The sequence below is a fragment of the Bos mutus genome, chromosome 22, assembly GCF_027580195.1.
Source record: "Bos mutus isolate GX-2022 chromosome 22, NWIPB_WYAK_1.1, whole genome shotgun sequence".
Classification (NCBI taxonomy): domain Eukaryota; kingdom Metazoa; phylum Chordata; class Mammalia; order Artiodactyla; family Bovidae; genus Bos; species Bos mutus.
In genome coordinates this window covers 67,349,167-67,368,328 of record NC_091638.1, presented here as the reverse complement: position 1 = coordinate 67,368,328, position 19,162 = coordinate 67,349,167, and the positions used below count along the sequence as shown (strand labels likewise).

The window sequence follows — 19,162 nt, the reverse complement described above, 5'->3', positions numbered from 1 at the left end:
CAGGTCTGTATTGAGGAACGGCTGCAGGGGTCCCGGAACACTCCTGGATGAGAGATAAGTGCATGTGGAAGAGTATGCCCTACGTGGGACGAGGTGGCCGAGTGGTTAAGGCGATGGACTGCTAATCCATTGTGCTTTGCACGCGTGGGTTCGAATCCCATCCTCGTCGTTCGTGTTTTACGCTGGAGGTGGTTCTTAATTTTCACACCCTGGTGTCTGGGGCAGTGGCTTGAAGAGAACTGAACTGGGGATGGGACACAATTCAGGTCTCCTTTCTGTGTTTGTTCAACGTGCAGCTCCGGCAGGTTCGTACCTAGAGTGTGCGGAGCTAGTGGGAGGAAGTCGGAGCTGTACTTTTCCTTCTCCATAGAAAGAGCGCCAAGGGCCAGAATTCTGATCAATGCAAATTGGGGTCCAAGAACTAGAGACGACCCCCCTGGAGGAGCTGCTCTGTCTAAAGAAGTAGAACTGGTGGCAGTGGAGGCGATGTTAGATTATTTAAATTATTAAATTATTCAGCGCACGGATTCCCCTTCCTCCAGCACTTCTCTCTGGGCAGAGACCTTGCATGTATCCACACACCTGCTGCCCTCCCTCACATACACAACCACGCACATTTAACACCAGTGTACACAGAAGCCGCTTAATAAGTGTTTCCAGAATGATTGACCCATGGACTCTATAAAGGGAGGAGAGGCTGTGCAGAAGGCAATTACTTCCATAGGTAACGTGTTCCAGCTCCGTGAATCTTCGGAAGGAGCTTTCGGTCCTCCCAGGGAGGGCCTGGAATGTCGGTTTAAGGTGTCTGCCTGCTGCTCCACAGGCAGTAGGGAACCAAGGTTGTTGAGTTAGGAAGTGATCAGGAGTAGGAGACCTTTATTTTGCGGCCCCAGCTTATGGAATCTGAAGCTGTCTCCTGGTAGGTAGTGTCAGAATTGAGTTGCGTTTGTAGGACACTTAGCTGGTGTCAGAGAATTGCTTGATGGGGGGTGGGGGTGGGGAGATAAAATAAACCAAACAAACCTAGGCATCAAATTTTATGTCCAAATTGTATGTATACCCTGGAGAATGAAATGGAAACCCACTCCAGTATTCTTGTTTGGAAAATCCCATGGCAGAGGAGCCTGATGGGCTACAGTCCAAAGGGTCGAAAGAGTCAGAGGTGAGCAACTGACCACATAAACACACACAGTGAAGACCCAGACAGAGAGAACAGACTTGATGCAGTGTGGTAAGGAAAGCGTGGGACACATTGAGAGAGCAGCATGGAACCGTATAAATTACCATATGTAAAGTAGATGGCTAGTGGAAATTTGCTGTATGATGCAGGGAGCTCAAATCAGGTACTCTGTGACAACCTAGAGGGATGGGCGTGGGATGGGGTGGGAGGTGGAAGGGAAGCACAGAGGGAGGGAACATATGTATACCTGTGGCTGATTCATGTTGATGCATGGCAGAAACCAACACAATATTGTAAATGAATTGTCTGCCAATTACAAATTTTTTAAAGTAAGGAAAATAAAAAAATTGTATGTATAGAAGTAAACTGAATTTTGTGTATTGTCCTTGAGCCCTGCAACTTTGCTGAAGTTCTTTATTTAATTGTGTGTGTGTGTGTGTGTATTTAGGATTTTCTGTGTGTGTATATCATTTGTGATTGCGGATAGGTTTACTTCTTCCTTCTCAATTTGGATGCCTTTTATTTCTCTTTCTTGCCCAGTTGCTCTGGCTAGAACTTTTGTACAAAGTTGAATAGATGAAAGAGTGAAAAGCAGGCATCCTTGTCTTTTTCCTTATCTCAGGGAGACTTCACTCTTTCACAGTTAAGCATGGCATTAGTTGTGGACTTTTCATAAACGCTTTTTCAGATTGAGAACGTTCTTATTGATGCCTTGTTGGTTGAGTATTTCTATCTTTCATTAGCGCTTTTTAATATGCTGTCTAGGTTGGTCATAACTTTTCTTCCAAAGATGGCTGCAGTCATCATCTGTTGTGATTTTGGAGCCCAAGAAAATAAAGTCTGTCACTGTTTCCATTGTTTCCCCATCTATTTGCCATGAAGTGATGGGACCAGATGCCATGATCTTAGTTTTTTGAATGTTGAGCTTTAAGCGAGCTTTTTCACTCTCCTCTTTCACTTTCATCAATAGGCTCTTCAGTTCCTCCTCCCTTTCTGCCGTAAGTGTGGTGTCATCTGCGTATCTGAGGTTATTGATATTTCTTCCGGCAATCTTGATTCCAGCTCGTGCTTCATCCAGTTTAGCATTCCCCTTGATGTACTCTGCATATAAGTTAAATAAGCAGGGGGACAATATACAGCCTTAACATAGTCCTTTCCTGATTTGGAACCAGTATGTTGTTCCATGTCCAGTTCTAACTGTGGCTTCTTGACCTCCATACAGATTTCTCTGGAGGCAGGTAAGGTGGTCTGGTATTGCCATCTCTTGAAGAATTTTCCACAGTTTGTTGTGATCCATACAGTCAAAGGCTTTGGCATAGTCAATAAAGCAGAAGTAGATGTTTTTCTGGAACTCTTGCTTTTTCGATGATCCAGTACATGTTGGCAATTTGATCTCTAGTTCCTCCGCCTTTTCTCAATCCAGGTGAACATCTGGAAGTTCTTGGTTCACGTACTGTGAAGCCTGGCTTGGAGAATTTTGAGCATCACTTTGCTAGTATGTGAGATGAGAGCAATTGTGTGGTAGTTTGAACATTCTTTGGTATTGCCTTTCTTTGGGATTGGAATGAAAACTGACCTTTTCCAGTCCTGTGGTCCCTGCTGAGTTTTCCAAATTTGCTGGCATATTGAGTATGCCAGCGCATTAATAGCATCATCTTTTAGGATGTGAAATAGCTCAGCTTGAATTCCATCACCTCTACTAGCTGTGTTCATAGTGATGCTTCCTGAGGCCCTCTTGACTTCGCATTCCAGGATGTCTGGCTGTAGGCCAGTGATCACACCATTGTGGTTATCTGGGTCATTAAGATCTTTTTATATAGTTCTGTGTATTCTTGCCACCTCTTCTTAATATCTTCTGTTTCTGTTAGATCCATGTGGTTTCTGCCCTTTATTGTGCCCACCTTTGCATGAAAGGTTCCCTTGGTATCTCTAATTTTCTTGAAGAGATCTCTAGTCTTTTCCCATTCTATTGTTTTCCTCTGTTTCTTTGCACTGATCACTGAGGGAAGACGTTCTTTTTTCTTTTTTTTTTTAATTAATTTATTTTAATTGGAGGCTAATTACTTTCCAATATGTGGTGGGTTTTGCCATGCATCAACATGAATAAAACTATGGAACATTTCACAAATTTGCGTGTCATCCTCGCTCAGGGGTCATGCTAATCTGCTCTGTATTGTTCCGATTTTAGTATATGTGTTGCCAAAGCAAGCACTGAGGAAGGCTTTCTTATCTCTCCTTGCTATTCTTTGGAACTCTGCATTCAGATGGGTATATCTTTTCTTCTTTGCCTTTAGCTTCTTTTCTTTTCTCAGCTATTTGTAAGGCCTCCTCAGACAACCATTTTGCCTTTTTCCATTTCTTTTTCTTGGAGATCGTCTTGATCACTGCCTCCTGTACACTGTCATGAACCTCCGTCCATAGTTCTTCAGGCACTCTATCAGATCTAATCCCTTGAATCTATATGTTACTTCCACTGTATAATCATAAGGGATTTGATTTAGGTCATGCCTGAATGGTCTAGTCGTTTTCTCTACTTTTTTCAATTTAAGTTTGAATTTTGCAATAAGGAGTTCATGATCTGAGCCACAGTCAGCTCCCGGTCTTGGTTTTTGCTGCCTGTATATAGAGCTTCTCCATCTTTGGCTGCAAAGAAGGCAATCGATCTGATTTTGGTATTAACCATCTGGTGATGTCCACGTGTAGAATCTTCTCCTGTGTTTTTGGAAGAGGGTGTTTGCTATGACCAGTGCGTTCTCTTGGCAGAACTCTATTAGCCTTTGCCCTGCTTCATTCTGTCCTCCAAGGCCAAATTTGCCTGTTACTCCAAGTATCTCTTGACTTCCTACTTTTGCATTCCAGTCCCCTATAATGAAAAGGACATCTATTTTGGGTGTTAGTTCTAAAAGGTCTTGTAGGTCTTCATAGAGCCGTTCAAGTTCAGCTTCTTCAGCATTACTGGTCAGGACATAGACTTGGATTACTGTGATATTGAATAGTTTGCCTTGGAAACGAACAGAGATCATTCTGTCATTTTTGAGATTGCACCCAAGTACTGCGTTTTGGACTCTTGTTGACTATGAGTCACCTACTCCATTTCTTCTAAGGGATTCTTGCCCACAGTAGTAGATATAATGGTCATCTGAATTAAATTCGCCCGTTCCAGTCCATTTTAGCTCACTGATTCCTAAAAGGTCGATGTTCACTCTTGCCATCGCCTGTTTGACTACTTCCAATTTACCTTGATTCATGGACCTAACATTCCAGGTCCAATGTTAGGTTGATTCCAGTGAACCACCATCATTCTAGAATAAGTCCCACTTGGTCATGGTGTATAATTCTTTTACTGTGTTGCTGGGTTCAGTCTACTAGTGTTTCGTGAGGAATTTTGCACCTATATTTATAAGGGATTTTGGTTTGTAGTTTTCTTTTCTTGTGATATCTTTATTTAGCTTTGGCATCAGGGTAATGCTGGTCACATACAAAGAGTTAAGAAGTATTCTCTTGTATTTTTTGGAAGATTTTGAGCTTTGGTATTAATTCTTTAAATGAGTGGTAGAATTTGCGTGTGAAGTCCACTGGTCCTGGAATTTCCTGAGAGGTTTTTGATTACTGATTCAGTCTCATCCCTTGATATAGATACATCCAGATTTTCTATTTCTTCCTGAGTTACTTTTGGTAGTTTGTATGTTTCTAGGAAATTGTCCATTTCATCTAGGTTTCTCATTTGTTGGCATACAAGTGTTCATAGTATTCTCCTATAATGCTTTTTATTTTTGTACAACCAGTAGTAATGACCCCTTTCATTTCTGATTTTAGTAATTTAAAAATCTCTTTTTTTCTTAAACAACTCAAAAGTGTGTCAATTTTCTTGATTGTTTCAAAGAACCAACATTTGGTTTCATTGATTTTTCTCTGTTGTTTTTCTACCCTCCATTTTGTTCATCTCCTCTCTAATCTTTAGCATCTCCTTCCTTCTGTTCGCTCTGGGTTAAATTTGCCTGAGCTCCTTCCTCCTTTTAATGTCAGGCATTGACACCTATAAGTTTCCTCTCAGCATGGCTCTTGCTGCATCCCATAAAATTTAGTGTGTTGTTTCCATTTCCATTTGTCTCAAAGCATTTTCTAACTTATCTTTTGATTTCTTTTGTAACCGATTAGTTGTTTAGGGGAATGTTGTTTAATTTCCACATATTTGTGAAGTTTCCAGTTTTCCTATTGTTGGTTTCTATTTTCATTCCACTGTGAGTGGAAAAGATGCTTTGTGTGATTTTACTCTTTTGAAAGTTATTGCAGCTTTGTTTTGTAGCCTAATATATGATCTCTTCTGGGGAGCGTTCCATGTGCACTTGGAAAGAAGGTATATTCTGCTGTTTTCAGGTCGAGGGTTGTGTGTATAGGTCTCTTTGGCCTATTTGGTTCATATATGTTCAAATCCTCTGTTTCCTTGTTGATCTTCTCTCTAGTTGTTCTATCCTTTATTGAAAGCGGAATCTTGAAGGTTCTATTATTGTATACATGTCTATTTCTCCTTCAATTTTGTCAATTTTTGCTCCTTATTTTTTAGGACTTTGTTTTTAGGTATGTCTCACACGCTAGTAAAGTAATGCTCAAAATTCTGCAAGCCAGGCTTCAGCAGTACATGAACCATGAACTTCCAGATGTTTAAGCTGGTTTTAGAAAAGGCAGAGGAACCAGAGATCAAATTGCCAACATCTGCTGGATCATCAAAAAAGCAAGAGAGTTCCAGAAAAACATCTATTTCTGCTTTATTGACTATGCCAAAGCCTTTGACTGTGTGGACAACAATAAACTGTGGAAAATTCTAAAAGAGATGGGAATACCAGACCACCTGACCTGCCTCTTGAGAAACATATGCAGGTCAGGAAGCAACAGTTAGAACTGGACATGGAACAACAGACTGGTTCCAAATAGGAAAAGGAGTACGTCAAGGCTGTATATTGTCTCCCTGCTTATTTAACTTATATGCAGAGTACATCATGAGAAATGCTGGGCTGGAAGAAGCACAAGCTAGAAGCAAGATTGCCGGGAGAAATATCAATAACCTCAGATATGCAGATGACACCACACTTAGGGCAGAAAGTGAAGAGGAACTAAAAGCCTCTTGATGAAAGTGAAAGAGGAGAGTGAAAAAGTTGGCTTAAAGCTCAACATTCAGAAAACGAAGATCATGGCATCTGGTCCCATCACTTCATGGGAAATAGATGGGGAAACAGTGGAAACAGCGTCAGACTTTATTTCTCTGGGCTCCAAAATCACTGCAGATGGTGACTGCAGCCATGAAATTAAAAGAGGCTTACTCCTTGGAAGGAAAGTTATGACCAACCTAGATAGCATATTGAAAAGCAGAGACATTACTTTGCCAACAGAGGTCCGTCTAGTCAAGGCTATGGCTTTTCCAGTGGTCATGTATGGATGTGAGAGTTGGACTGTGAAGAAAGCTGAGCGCCGAAGAATTGATGCTTTTGAACTGTGGTGTTGGAGAAGACTCTTGAGAGTCCCTTGGACTGCAAGGAGATCCAACCAGTCCATCCTAAAGGAGATCAGTCCTGGGTGTTCGTTGGAAGGACTGATGCTGAAGCTGAAACTCCAATACTTTGGCCACCTCATGCGAAGAGTTGACTCATTGGAAAAGACTCTGATGCTGGGAGGGATTGGGGGCAGGAGGAAAAGGGGACGACAGAGGATGAGATGGCTGGATGGCATCACCGACTCGATGGATGTTGAGTCTGAGTGAACTCCGGGAGTTGGTGATGGACAGGGAAGCCTGGCGTGCTGCAATTCATGGGGTCGCAAAGAGCTGGGGACGACTGAGTGACTGAACTGAACTGATAATTATTATATCTTCTTGATGGCTTACTCTTTTATAAATATATAACATCTTTCTTTGTCTCCTGAATGATTTTTGAATTAGTCTTTTTGTTTTTCTGATATTAGTATATCCACCTCAACTGTCGTTTGCTTACGTTTGCACAAAATACCTTTTGTCCATCCTTTCACTTTCAGTCTATTTGTGTTTTTGACTCCAAAGTGGCAGACAGCATGTAGCTGAATCATTAAAAAATCGGTTCTGACAATCTCTGACTCCTTTTTAATAAAACTGATTTATTTTTGGCTGTGCTGGGTCCTTGTTGCTGTGTGGGCTTTTCTCTAGTTTACTCAGGCTTCCCATTTTAGTGGCTTCTCTTGTTGCAGAGCACGGACTCTGGGTGCTCGGGCTTCAGTAGTTGTGGCCCACGGGCTTAGTTGCCCCACGGCAAGTGGAATCTTCCTAGGCCAGGGATCTAACCTGTGTCCCCTTCAATCGCAGGCTGATTCTCAACCACCGGCCAATGCTTTTCTCAACCATTAAAAGTTCAATCTCTGACTTTTAACTGGAAAGCCAAATCCATTTACAAAACCAGGAAGTGTCCATCTCATGAAAAGGCAAGCAGCTTGAGGATAAAGACTGGCCTTCCAATGTTTGCATCCCTCCACGAGCCTGTCTCAGTGCCCGCCACTTAGAGCCCTCTCCAACTGTTTGTTCGTGGACGCTGGCTGCTTCTGAGGGAAACCGGGCCTGTTGGCAGAGCTGTGTCAGGCTGGGGAGGTGGCAGTGGCTGGGTAGGGGGGTAGTGCTGGGCATCGCAGAGGGACCAGCAAGTGTAGCCCCTCAGTCCAAGTTTTTCTTTTTTTAAAAGTAGGTTTTATTATTTATTTGACTGCCCTGGGTCTTGGTTGTGGCACAGAGGCTCTTTAGTTGCAGTATGTGGGATCTAGTTCCCTGACCAGGGATCAAACCCAGGTTCCCTGCATTGGGGGCGCAGAGTCTTAGCCACTGGGCCACCAGAAAAGTCCCCTTTTATTTTTTAAAATTTTTCAAGTATTTGTCTCTAACATTAAACCCAGCTGCATCCTGATCTGATGAGAAAGTTGGGCTGAGCATACCCGGGAAGGACGACCGGAAGAAGGAATTCCAGGTTGTGACATCATAAGGGCATCTGACGTGTGGGTGTTCTCTTTCTGGACCGATCCTCCACTGCTCAGCCCCACCTGGGCTTGCACCAGGTGGCCATGGACCAGCACCATTGGGTTCCCTGGGATGGCTGGGGTTGGCAGGTCTAGGGAGCTTTTGAGTACAACAGACAATAGTCTCTGAAGGTGAAGAAGAGAAGGGGACCTAGGAAGTATTGGGGTCCTGCTCCCACCAGTCCCAGCCAAAGGGTACAGTTAGGCTTAGTGGTCTGTACAAAATATTCCCAGGACTACAGCTACCATTTAGTAAATGTCAACCTGTACTCCAGCGCTTTCTCCAGGACTCCAGTCTTCAGGAATCCCTGTTCCCACTGCCGAGAAAGAGCCTGACTTCGAACCCAGGACGCTGGGTCCGGGCACATGCACTGAAATCACCAGGTTGAATGGCTCTGTAAAGGGAGCCGCCTCTTCTCCTTTATGTCTCCTCCTCTCTCGAATTCCCTGGTTAGGCCTCACCCCTAAGGCCCTTCAGCATTTGTCTGCAGCCCACTGCCCCAGCCTTATCCTCTCCCCTCCCCCTCTCTCACACCCTAGGACTCCCCACACCCCTGCCCTGCTGCCAGAAGGCCCACTGTTCCCTGAACATTCCATATCCATCCAAGCCTTGCATTTTCTGGTACGTCTGCCTGGGTTGCCCCTCCCCCACCTCAGCCCAGCAAACTCATATTCATCCCTCAATGCCCAGTTCAGAGGACACCTCCTCAGGGATGCCTGCCTAAACTTTCCAGTAAGATCAATGGCCCCCTCCTCTAGCACCTCATATTACACATTCTGTAGGGTCCTCACAAGCCCTATTACAAGTTATATTCTATTTCCCATGGCCTTGGGAGCAGGGTCATAGCTCCTTTGTTTCAGGGTTGTCAGACCACCCAGAACCTGGCACAGTGACTAATGGTGGAAGGAATGAATCCTCACTTGGAGTTGGCCTTGTGTCTTTATTTCAGTTCCCAAGATTGTATCTTTTGTGTGTGTGTGTGTGTGGCTGCTCTGGATCTTCATTGAGGCATGCCAGATCTTTCACTTCGACACTCAGGCTCTCTAGTTGTAGCATGAGTTTAGTTGCCTCTGGGCATGTGGGATCTTAGCTCCCCAACCAGGATTCAAACCAGCGTCCCCTGTATTCAAGGTGGACTCAACCACTGGACCACTGGGGAAGTCCCCAAGACCATATCTTGCTTCACTTTCCTCTTTGGTTGCAAAACAGCCCGTGGCTTCTGAGCAGGGCCTGGTGCTGACTTATCACCTGGTCTGTAATACCTGATCATTGAGTGGCCATGGGAGGCAGAAAGGCAAATGGGCAGAAAGGTCCGTGCTGGTAATCTCAAACACCCTGCTCTTCCCTGCCCTGGGCAGGGTAGCACAGATGTGTGGCAAAGCAGGCCTTTCCTCCATCCCTCTGCAGAACTGGCTGACTATATCTCTGAGGCTCCATTTCTGAGAAAGGGGAGCCTAGGGAGGCAGAGGACGCTGGTGCGGGGAGAGAGTCACAGTTATCCATGCAACCAGGCAGTCTGTCTTGGAATACAGGGCTCCTTACAAGCCGGTACCCCTTGGCAATCATGTGGCCAGGAAGGCCCAGCCCAGGGATGCCCACAAATCCCTTCCCTTCTCAGGGCCTCAGTCATTCCATCTGTCGAATGGGTACAATCATCCCCACTTCACCCAGCTCATCAAAGTCAACAGAACTGAAAGCGCTTTGGAAATAAAGATTCAGTGAGATCATTGTACAAATGAAGATGGTTGTTATTAGACCCAGGAACAGGGTCTGAGGGAAAAACAAGCAAAAAAAGGTGGAGTAAGTGTTCAGGATTCTCCCCTTGAACCCCTTGAGGAAAAGGGAAGCAGGCAGAGGGCAGGAAGAACAGCACCTACAGGGAGGTGGGGACTGGGTTCTGGCTCTGCCAAGAACTGGTCATTCCCCCAGGACTGGGTTTCCTCACCTGTACAGAGAGGGGCACAGTCCCTGCCAGCCTCCCTCCAAGGGCCTCAACGTGGCTTCAGCAAAAGGGCAAGGTCAGAAGAGTTTTGCAAACTGTAAAATGCAGCTCATGCCTGCAGGCTAACTGCAGTTCCAGGACCGGGCCCAGCTAGGCTCCGGGAGCGGACACAGTGTGTGCTGGCGACCTAGACACTGTTTGAGGCCCGGAGGGTCCTTTGAAATCCCTCAGATCCCTAACTCCTTCTCCCCCATCCCCTCAAACTCCCTGGATTCCTCTGTTCTGAAGTCCGAGAGACCCGACCGAGGGGTTGCTGAGGCCTGGAGAGAAGAGGAGGTCCTGCCCTGGACTGACCCCCACCCCAACACGGACTCTGAGGCCGCGTCCACACCAGCCGCATGGTTGACAAGACTCCACCTGTGGCCTCTGAGTTCCGGCGACTCGCCAGTGGGTTTGTCGTGATTAACGAACGCAGTCCTGACGGTGAGGATGGGCCATGGTCCTCGGCCCTCTTTTCCCTGATGACCACCCTTTCAATGAGGTTTTATGTGCATCCAGATAGTGCGTCAGCTCCACTCCTGGGTAAGGGCTGGAATGGCAGGTGGTGAATTCTTCCTAGCAGCACTCCAGGTGGCCGCCAGCCCTGGAAGGAGAGCTGTGCCCACCTCTTGCTGGAACCCTCAGGCCACAGGGCCCCACCCACCCGGCCCGGTGGAGGCTTGAGCCTGGCCCATCATTCCCCCAGCGCTGGGCCTCAGCTCTGAAGAGAGACGCTGGGAGAGCCCTCGACAGAGTGCTTCAGAGCAGCGCCTTGAAGAGGAAGGAAAGGGAGGCGCCACAAGAGAGCCCCAGCGCCAGGAAGAAGGTCATGAGGGTGCCGGTCACCTCCCTCTCCTGTGGCAGCACCTGCCTGGAACAGACAGGAGAGGAGCTCTGAGAAAAATGTGGGGCCCACCCTGGACCCAGCCCCATGTCCTATGCCCCTCTAACAACGGGACGGATGATTTCTGGTCTGGGCTGGCCCAACTTCCGGGCCACTATAATGAGGCCCTTCCCTCTGGACTCCAGTTTCCCGATCTGTAAAATGGGGCCACTGGACACAGACGTCTCTCCCGCCCCTGGGATCCAGATGCCCCTGCCTTCCTTCTTGGCAAAATGTCCCCTACCTGGTCTTCCTGTCCCCTCTACGCTCCCTTGTCCCCAGGGTGAGCAGCCCAGGAACTCTGCTTGTGACCTCAACCTTGGGTCCCCTGCAACTGAGAATGTGGGAGAGTAGCTGGGCCCTAAGGAATGACAGTGCAACCTGCTTGCTCACAGAGGGGGAAACTGAGGCCCAGAGTGGAGGCCCCAGAATCGGCCTGGGCTGCCTTACTAGGTAGGAACCTCCCAGCCGAGTCCCCCGCTCCTCAGCTCCTGGCCTGACGGCGGGGCACCAGTGAGGCCTGGAGAAACAGCTCGGGCCGGGCTGGCCGGAAGCCAAACTCCTGGCAGCTAGCTGTCCCTCTCCAAGAGTGAGCCCACCTCCCCGCTCCCAAGCCCTCCCCTCGCCTTCCCATCCCCCAGACCTGGGCGCCAGGCACATGGTGAGGGACACCAGGTAACCATTTGAGACAGCGAACAGCAGCATGAAAGTGATGAAGTAGGCGTCCTGGGGGAAGAGAATGGGCAGTCGGGACCTCTCGGGCACGTGGCACAACATGAAGAGCGGCACGAACAGGACGCGCAGGCAGACCAGCAGGGGCAGCAGCCGGCTGTCTTCGTCGGGCTGCGGCGGAAGGCGGGGGTGAGGGCGTTCCCCAGGAGCAGCGCCTCTGCTCCGGGCCACCCCCTCCACTCAGCTCAGAGAGTCAGCTATCACTTCCCCTGACCTACCCCGTGTGAGCCTGGGAGGACCCAGCACGGGCCCCTCTGGAGAGCGAGGGGCAGGGCCAAGGCCATCCCGCCCATAAGCGCCCAGCCTCTGCCTCTCCTGAGCACCAGTCTGTGCAGAACTAGAAGAACGTCTCTGGTTTTCAAAGTTGGTTGCGCTGAGCACCCCTGGGGGTTCCAAAGAACCCTTTGGGGCAGATGGGATTGGAAACTGGGGATCCAGACCCGATCAGAGCACCTCCTCTTTGATTTACTATATCTGTTGTGTGTCCTTGGAAGGTTTCATTGAAAGAAGCAGCATCATGGTGAAAAACAATCCAAATACTAGGAATCCTGCCTGACCTCTCACATGGTGCGGGTACCTCTGTGTAAACACTCTCCACGCACCAGGGGCTGGGCCCTCAGCTGGATGCTGGAGACAGAGGTCAACTGGACATGGCTTCTGCTTTCAGAGAATTCAGTCCAAGCCCTGGCTTGCGTGCCTCCAGGGGCTGGTGCTCTGTGCTAACTGGCTGTTCTGTTACCAAACCCAGACCAGGGCCAGTCAGTGTTGGGAAGTCACCCTTCTGCGCCCTTTCACACTCTCTGATCCCTGACTGCTTCTCCAAATGGCTGATCACCCCAGTAGACGTGCTCACCCACAGGAAGTAAGAGGTTAGGCTCCGTCCCAGACAGTCCATGACGTTGAAGAGGAGGAAGCAGCAGATGGGGTTGAAGAACTGACCTGGTGGGGGACAGAGGGGGCTCATCCCGGTCCAGGCTGCTCACTCCCCTCTCTCCCCTCCTTTCACATTGCCCTGTCCTCTGCCGCTTCCCACTACTCACTCCACTTTCCAGGACCGGTGGAGCTGGTCACCATGGCTGTGATGGCCGGGAAGACGGACAGGGTGACTGTGAAGACCAACACCAGGCACAGCGCCGTCAGCCAGATCTGGAAGCCAGAGGAAGGGGTGTGAGGGGGCGGCCAGACTCGGAGCCCAACATGCGGCCCCAACCCCTCCACCCAAGCCTTGGCCCCGGGAGCGGGACACTGGGGCCTGGTCCAGTGTATCCCTGACCCACCATGACCCTGTCACCTCGGGGTGGACAAGCTGAGTACTAAGGTCTTAGTCCATTCTAAGAGTCTCTGGGGTAGGCTGAGAGAGCAGCTCTCTCTTCCCCAGGGATGAGGGTTGGGGGTTGTATCCAAGCCAAACCTTCCGGAGGACAATGAAAACTGAAGGTTTTTCTGGCTTCTGGGGTTCCTCTGGTTCCACCTCTGTCTCCTTCTCAAGGTCAAGATCCAGAGTCAGGGCTGCCCTCTGCGGGCTGTTGGGAATCCCATTCTTCTCATCTGGGGCAAGAGGAGAGGGCAGGGTCATGCCTGTGACAACCAGGCCGGAGGAGGGGAGATTCCAAGCAGTTAAAATGAGTGACCCTCCACCAGTCCAGGTGCAGGCCAAGAGAATTAATGGAAATACGCCAACCTACTATTTATTGGGCTTCCCTGGTGGCTCAGTTGGTAAAGAACTGCCTACAATGCAGGAGACCCAGATTCAATCCCTGGGTCCGGAAGATCCCCTGGATCTTCCCTAATGGCCACTCATTCCAGTATTCTTGCCTGGAGAATCCATGGACAGAGGAGCCTGGTGGGCTACAGTCCACCAGGGGCTTGCAAAGAGTCAGACACGACTGAGCAACCAACACTTTCACTTTCACTGTTTATTAAGTACATACACGTACCAGGCACAGTTAAGCACCTTAGATGGATTATTCCACTACCATTGCTTTATAAAAAACAAAAACAAAAAAATCCCCTGAGGCTCAGAGGGGTTATGTGACTTGACTGAGATCACACAGCTTGGATGTCATGAAGCTAGGATTTAAATTCAGACACACCTGGATCTAGGACCTGCAGGCCTGAAGCTCTGCTGCCTCCCCGTTTTATGGAGGAGGAAACTGAGGCCCAAAGGGCAACTGAAGGGATAACTTTAGTCCCACTGACTTCCCTTCAAGATCGTCTGCCTCTGCTCACTTGAGGCTCCTAGAGATGAGGGCTCTAGTTGGGGACAGAGGCAAAATGCTTCCCTGTGGAGAGGGCTCCAGCCTCCCCTGGCTCTTCCACCTCCCCGGCAGGGTCCCGGGCTCACCAGACTGGAGAAGCTCAGCTTTGGTCTCCAGCTCCTGACCATGCGCCTTCGATGGTTTCTTGGCCAGATAGTAGCGGGCAAACTTCTGCAGAAGGAAAGCGTTGTCCCTGCCTGGCTTGGGCTGAGGTGCCTGGATCCCTCCCCACCCTGCTGACTTAGAGGCTGGGGTCCCCCAGTGGCTGACTCCTTTGGGGATCAGGACTGGGCCCCTCTGCCTCCTTTGGCTTCTCTCAAGGCCTCAGACTCAGGGCGGTATCTGTGATGCTCCGAAGTGGGCCTCGAGCCCAATACCAGGCTCACCAGGTGGGGCAGGCTCAGGTAGCACACGATGGACATGACGGTGCCCACGCAGGGCGTGATGAAGTACCCCAGGGCAGACGTCTGGGCATCCACGCCACCTGTGCAGAGACTTCCGCTGCAGAAGGGAGGTCCACCAGCTCCCTCAGGGAGCTTGTCCTCCTTCGCACTACACACATCTCAGATTCACCTCCTGGCCTCTCCCATTCCTCCCACTGACACTGAGGACCCTTGTGCAGGGGCCCTGGCCCGGCCCTTCGCATCCCTCACTCGGTCATTTTTGTTGAGCGCTTACTATGTGCTCATTATAAATGCCTGCTTCTTACAATCTGAGTATGGAGCTGTAAGAATCATTCAGGTTGGGAAGCAAACACAGGTAAGTACCTTATCCAATGCCCCTGGCTAGAGAACAGTGGAACCAGAGTTCAGACCCAAGTCTATCTGAATCCCACACCTGTCTCCCCTTCCCTCAACCTACTGCCACAGGCCAGTGCTGGCCTCAGGAATCCTGCCCTGGGCCCCAAATTAACCCAGTCCTCACCCATCATTCTCTCATGGTAGGACTCAAGAGCCCCATACCCAATCCCCAGCTCCCCCATCACCTCATCACCTCTGTATCCACCACAGCCCAAAACATCTCACCCTTAGCATACACTCTGCTCCCCAGAATCCCAGACTGCCACCCAAATCTACTTACTGGCCATGGATATGAGCATGGCAAGGGCAGCGAAAATCCCAGCCAAGCCCTGGCCACTGAGGAAGATGGTGCTATACTTGGAAGGCATGGTGCCCAGTTGTCCGAAGAGGCTGCCTTGCAGAACTGCACCGAAAGCTGTGGAAGGACAGGATTGGGGGCCGCTGCTCAACTAGGCAGGCCCTGAGGGCCCCCTGGAGGGGGTGTGGCTGGGGGTACAGGGGACTCTGGACTAGGTTGGACACTCTGGTGTAACACCCCACATGCATTCCTCTTCCGTGGTACAGCCCTGGGTGTGAGGGGCTGGGGGCCAGAAGACCTGCTCTCAGGTCACTGCAGGGCCTGGGATGAGTGACTTTTCCTCTCCTCTGGGCCTTGGTTTCTCATCAGGGATATGGGTGATGTTTCTTCTGTCTTCCCTTCGATACCCTGGGCCCTTTCAGTTACAAGAGGCTCGGCTGAAGCCCTGGTCGGGCAGGGTAGGGAGGTGGGGAGGGGAGGTGCTCACAGTTGATGAACCAGACGGAGGCCATGGTGATGGAGAAGAAGAGCCCGGGGCTCATGTCCACCTTGACCAACACCGCCGTCAGGGTAAAGAGGAACAGGATGATCAGCAGGCTGCCCAGAATCCGCACCGTCTCAGGGATGCTGTTTGGAAGGGGGAGAGGGCAGAGTGGGCATCGCTGGACTCAGGCCAGGCGAGGGGAGGAGGGCGAAGAGTTTCATTCCAGCTCCGGACAGTGGGGACTGGTGAGAGACGCAGAGGGAGGGGAGGGAGGATGGGAGGGCTTCCCTCCGCCCACCGCCCGGGGCCCAGATGGAGCTGCCTCAGCAAAGGGGGCGGGACCCAGGGGGCGGGCCTGAGACTGAGCCCGGGGGGCGGAGCTCTCACCATTGGTACAGGAAGGAGTTGAGGAGTGTGAAGAGCAGCAGCGGCAGCTGCGAGAGCAGCGTTACCCAGTTGTTGAAGTTGAAGGTATCTGCGGGGCTCGTGTGGTTGGTGCCCAGGGTCTCGGCGGTGCTGTTGGCCCCCGCCAGCCGCCCCTGGAAGTACTGCCAGGAGGCCAGGGGGTAGGGTGCAGGGTTACCCCACAACCTACCTAGCCTCGGGAACCCCCCAGCCTTCTTCCTCTGCCTCCTCCCACGCCCGGGATCGCTCCGTTAACTTCTGCGGGACTGTCTCTCTCTCCTTGCGCTGTCCCCAGTACCTGGCACGTAGTCGGAGCTCGATGAACGGGCACGGAATCGAACTGAAGTCTGGGACCGAGCCCAAGCCCTAAGAACCCCCAGCTTGGGCCGTGCTCCATCTCTGGATCACCCCTCCTCTCCGGTGCCTCGGTCGCGGCCCCCACCCCGACTCCGGCAGCAGTTTCTAGATTCCTGGGTATTTATGGAGCTCTGACTGTAAGCCAGGCTCTGGATCAGATGCTGACCAACTGCTTTCTCTCTGGAACACACATCCTGCCACAGCTCTGCTCAACTGCCCCTCTCCCCACCCATGGCTCCTTGTGGCCTGCAGGGCAAAGCCCTAAGGTTATGGAACAGCATTTGGGGCCTTTCAGAACCAGTTTCCGTTTTGCGGCCCATTTCTTGTTCCATCCTGCTAGAGCTCCATGCACCCCAAGCTCTGGCCCTTTGTACAGGTTGGCACCTCTGCCTCTCATTGCCTTCACCAGGCTGCTGGCTCTGTTTGAAATTCCCTCCCCTCTCTGACCACTCACCTTCCCAACACAAATACTTTACCTACCCTTCTCCCAAGTTTCAGATCACCTGATTATTAATCAGAAGGAGTGGCTGTCTCCTCTGGGGACCCACTGGACTCTGCTCCAAGCCTGGGATGGCACACGCCATGTTACATCACCAACATTTCCTTGGCACCTATCTTGCTTTCAAGACCAGGGGCTGGTTCATCTTTGGGTCTCCAGGGCCCAGCACAGAGCTAGGCACTGAAGAGGCATCTGGAAAGTTGTTGCTTTTAATATACAAGAATAACTCCGTACCAAAGAGAACACAAGCCCCGGATTCCTGCCTTCCCTTGAAATAATGTAAGCTTGGTGAGGATGCAATCTTCCTCAGCTATGGTTCCTCCTGTAACCCCAATGCCAGGAACTCTAGGTGTGCATTGGATGAATGAATGTAATTCATGATATTTCAAAGAAAATCAAAGGCTTGGATAACCACTTTTGGAGTTACCAGCCCAGGAATAACGACAAAGGGGAGGTGGGTGGGTAGCTCCTTGCTGGCTCCACAGGATCTCCTGACCTGGTGGCCTTGGGCTAGGATCTGGGCATTCCTGAAAACTTGTGGATCCTAGCCATGAGAGAGGGACCTCTCCTCTCTGCGGCCCTCTGTTTCAGCCGACAAAGGGGACACAGTGAGGATTCCCTAGGAAATCCCATGAACAGAGGAGCCCGGTGGGGCTCCAGTTCATTGCGGTCGCAAAGAGTCGGACCGACTGAGAGACTGACACTCTCACAGGCAGCGTGGTAGGGAAAGGCCGCTGGAGGGACGGCTGGTGGTTGTGGCCTTGGATCTATCATTCCAGCCACGAGTCTCACCGGGATGGCTGTGATGAAGAAGTTCCAGGGGAGGAGGGTGCCCAGCCCGAGGATAAAGAAGCTGATCCCGACCAGGTGGTAGCTGTGAGGATCAGACAGAAGGTCACTCGGAGGACTTGCCGCTCCGGCGGCCCCTCCGCCTCCCAGACCAGCACCCTCCCCCACCCCGCTCGGAGAGCGGACTACAACCCCCATCACCCAGGCTCAGGCACCCGAGGAAGGGGGCTGACGGGAATTGTAGTTCCAACTGGTCTTTGCGCTTTAGAGAGCCCAAGGGGAGCGGCTCTGCGCTGCCCACGGCCGCAGGATCCCCATACGCCGCACCCTACATGGTTCCCAACTTGCCTGTCCCTCGGGGCGTCTCCTCGTGCCATGGCCGCCCGGCAGGATGAGCCAGGGTGGGAGAAAGAGGCGGGCGCCGCACCTGCACCTGCCCCGGGGCCCGTGGGCCACGCCGGGGACCCGGGAGGCTGGGTCTGGCCGGTGGTGGACACGGGAAGCGGGGTCGGGTCTTCCACGGTCCGAGGCCGGGCAGTGGAAGGCGGAAGCCGGGCAGGGAGCCCCACGCCAGTTTCTCCCAGTCTCAAGTACCGCAGGCTCGGACCTCGGCTCCGCCCCCGGGGCGGAGACAGTGGGGAGCCCCACCCCTCCCAGCCCCCGAGGACCGGGGACTCCAGACCACCTACGGCCTGACCTCCTGGTCCCCGGACTCCGCCGCTCCCCGTGCCACCCGAGAGGCTGTGATCCGGGAAGATTCCCCCGAATCTGCGGGCGCCGGGCCCCGACCCGTGCGGGCGGGTTGGGGGAGGTAGTAGGGGTGTCCGCCCCGCCCCGGCCCCCTGCCCACCGAAGTGCTGTGGAGCTGACCTGGCGCGAAATTCTCCAGGCTCCGGCAAGACGGAGGTGGTGCCGTGGCGGCGCTAGCACTCGCTAACGTACAAGACCACTGGGTGGTGGTAACCCGAGAGCGGCCAGCCCGGGGGGAAGCCGGAGAGACCGTCTGTCGTCGGCGGTCCTGGGGGGCTGCACTGAGCTGGGTCCCCCCGGGAGGCAGAGAGGAGGGTCAGGTGTCGGAGCTGGCAGAGCCCGCTGGCAGATCTGGAAGACAGACAGATGAACTCTTCTTCTGCAGCGGGTGCCTGGGGGAATCGCCGGGACTTTGGGGCGCACAGCGGAGGGTCGAGTCCCTCGGGGGCGTCCAGAGGGGCTTACTGGTGGCGGTGTGGCTAAGCTTCGGAGCAGTGGTTCCGGAGGAAAGGGAGACCCAGAGGAGCCTCCAGGCCTGCTCCCTAGTCTTACGTGGTGCTCTCCCATGGTGAGTGCCACTTAAAAAAAGAAAAATTACTTTTAGGGACTTTACTGGTGGTCCAGTGGTTAAGACTCCGCGGCCTCTGCAGGGGAAACGAGTTCGATCGCTGGTCGGGGAACTAAGATCCCGTGTGCCGGCTTCCCAGGTGGTGCTAATG

General features: G+C 51.5%; 1 protein-coding gene and 2 non-coding genes across 4 annotated transcripts; 1 reads left to right on the top strand and 2 right to left on the bottom strand.

The window, feature by feature from the left end:
- The first annotated feature begins 87 nt into the window (after positions 1-87).
- Positions 88-169, top strand: TRNAS-GCU (transfer RNA serine (anticodon GCU)). Its single transcript has one exon. It is a non-coding gene; the product is annotated as a tRNA-Ser (tRNA).
- Positions 170-3,285: 3,116 nt separating this feature from the next.
- Positions 3,286-3,392, bottom strand: LOC138984819 (U6 spliceosomal RNA). Its single transcript, XR_011462103.1, has one exon. It is a non-coding gene; the product is annotated as a U6 spliceosomal RNA (small nuclear RNA).
- Positions 3,393-9,934: 6,542 nt separating this feature from the next.
- Positions 9,935-18,205, bottom strand: SLC29A2 (solute carrier family 29 member 2). Of its 2 annotated transcripts, XM_005903519.3 has the most exons (12): positions 18,042-18,205; positions 17,697-17,778; positions 16,031-16,191; positions 15,647-15,786; positions 15,142-15,276; positions 14,448-14,545; positions 14,148-14,232; positions 13,215-13,351; positions 12,844-12,949; positions 12,657-12,742; positions 11,715-11,914; positions 9,935-11,059 (listed from the first exon to the last, which is right to left on the bottom strand). In XM_005903519.3, exons 1-12 carry the CDS (start codon positions 18,068-18,070, stop codon positions 10,948-10,950), a joined length of 1,371 nt encoding a protein of 456 aa, XP_005903581.2. In that variant the 5' UTR covers positions 18,071-18,205; the 3' UTR covers positions 9,935-10,947. The 2 variants fall into 2 exon arrangements, with proteins under 2 accessions (XP_005903581.2, XP_070215259.1); XM_070359158.1 differs by lacking the exons at positions 17,697-17,778; positions 18,042-18,205 and adding an exon at positions 16,909-17,004.
- Positions 18,206-19,162: the final 957 nt, after the last annotated feature.

Excerpts from the sequence above, each read along its gene's own strand:
- SLC29A2 (XM_005903519.3), bottom strand. The coding sequence starts at position 18,070 with ATGGCACGAGGAGACGCCCCGAGGGACAG. Across the intron at positions 15,787-16,030 it reads AACTCCTTCCTGTACCAATG|CATCCCTGAGACGGTGCGGA; the intron begins GTGAGAGCTCCG and ends CCTTCCAAACAG. Across the intron at positions 12,743-12,843 it reads CACCGGTCCTGGAAAGTGGA|GTCAGTTCTTCAACCCCATC; the intron begins GTGAGTAGTGGG and ends GTCCCCCACCAG.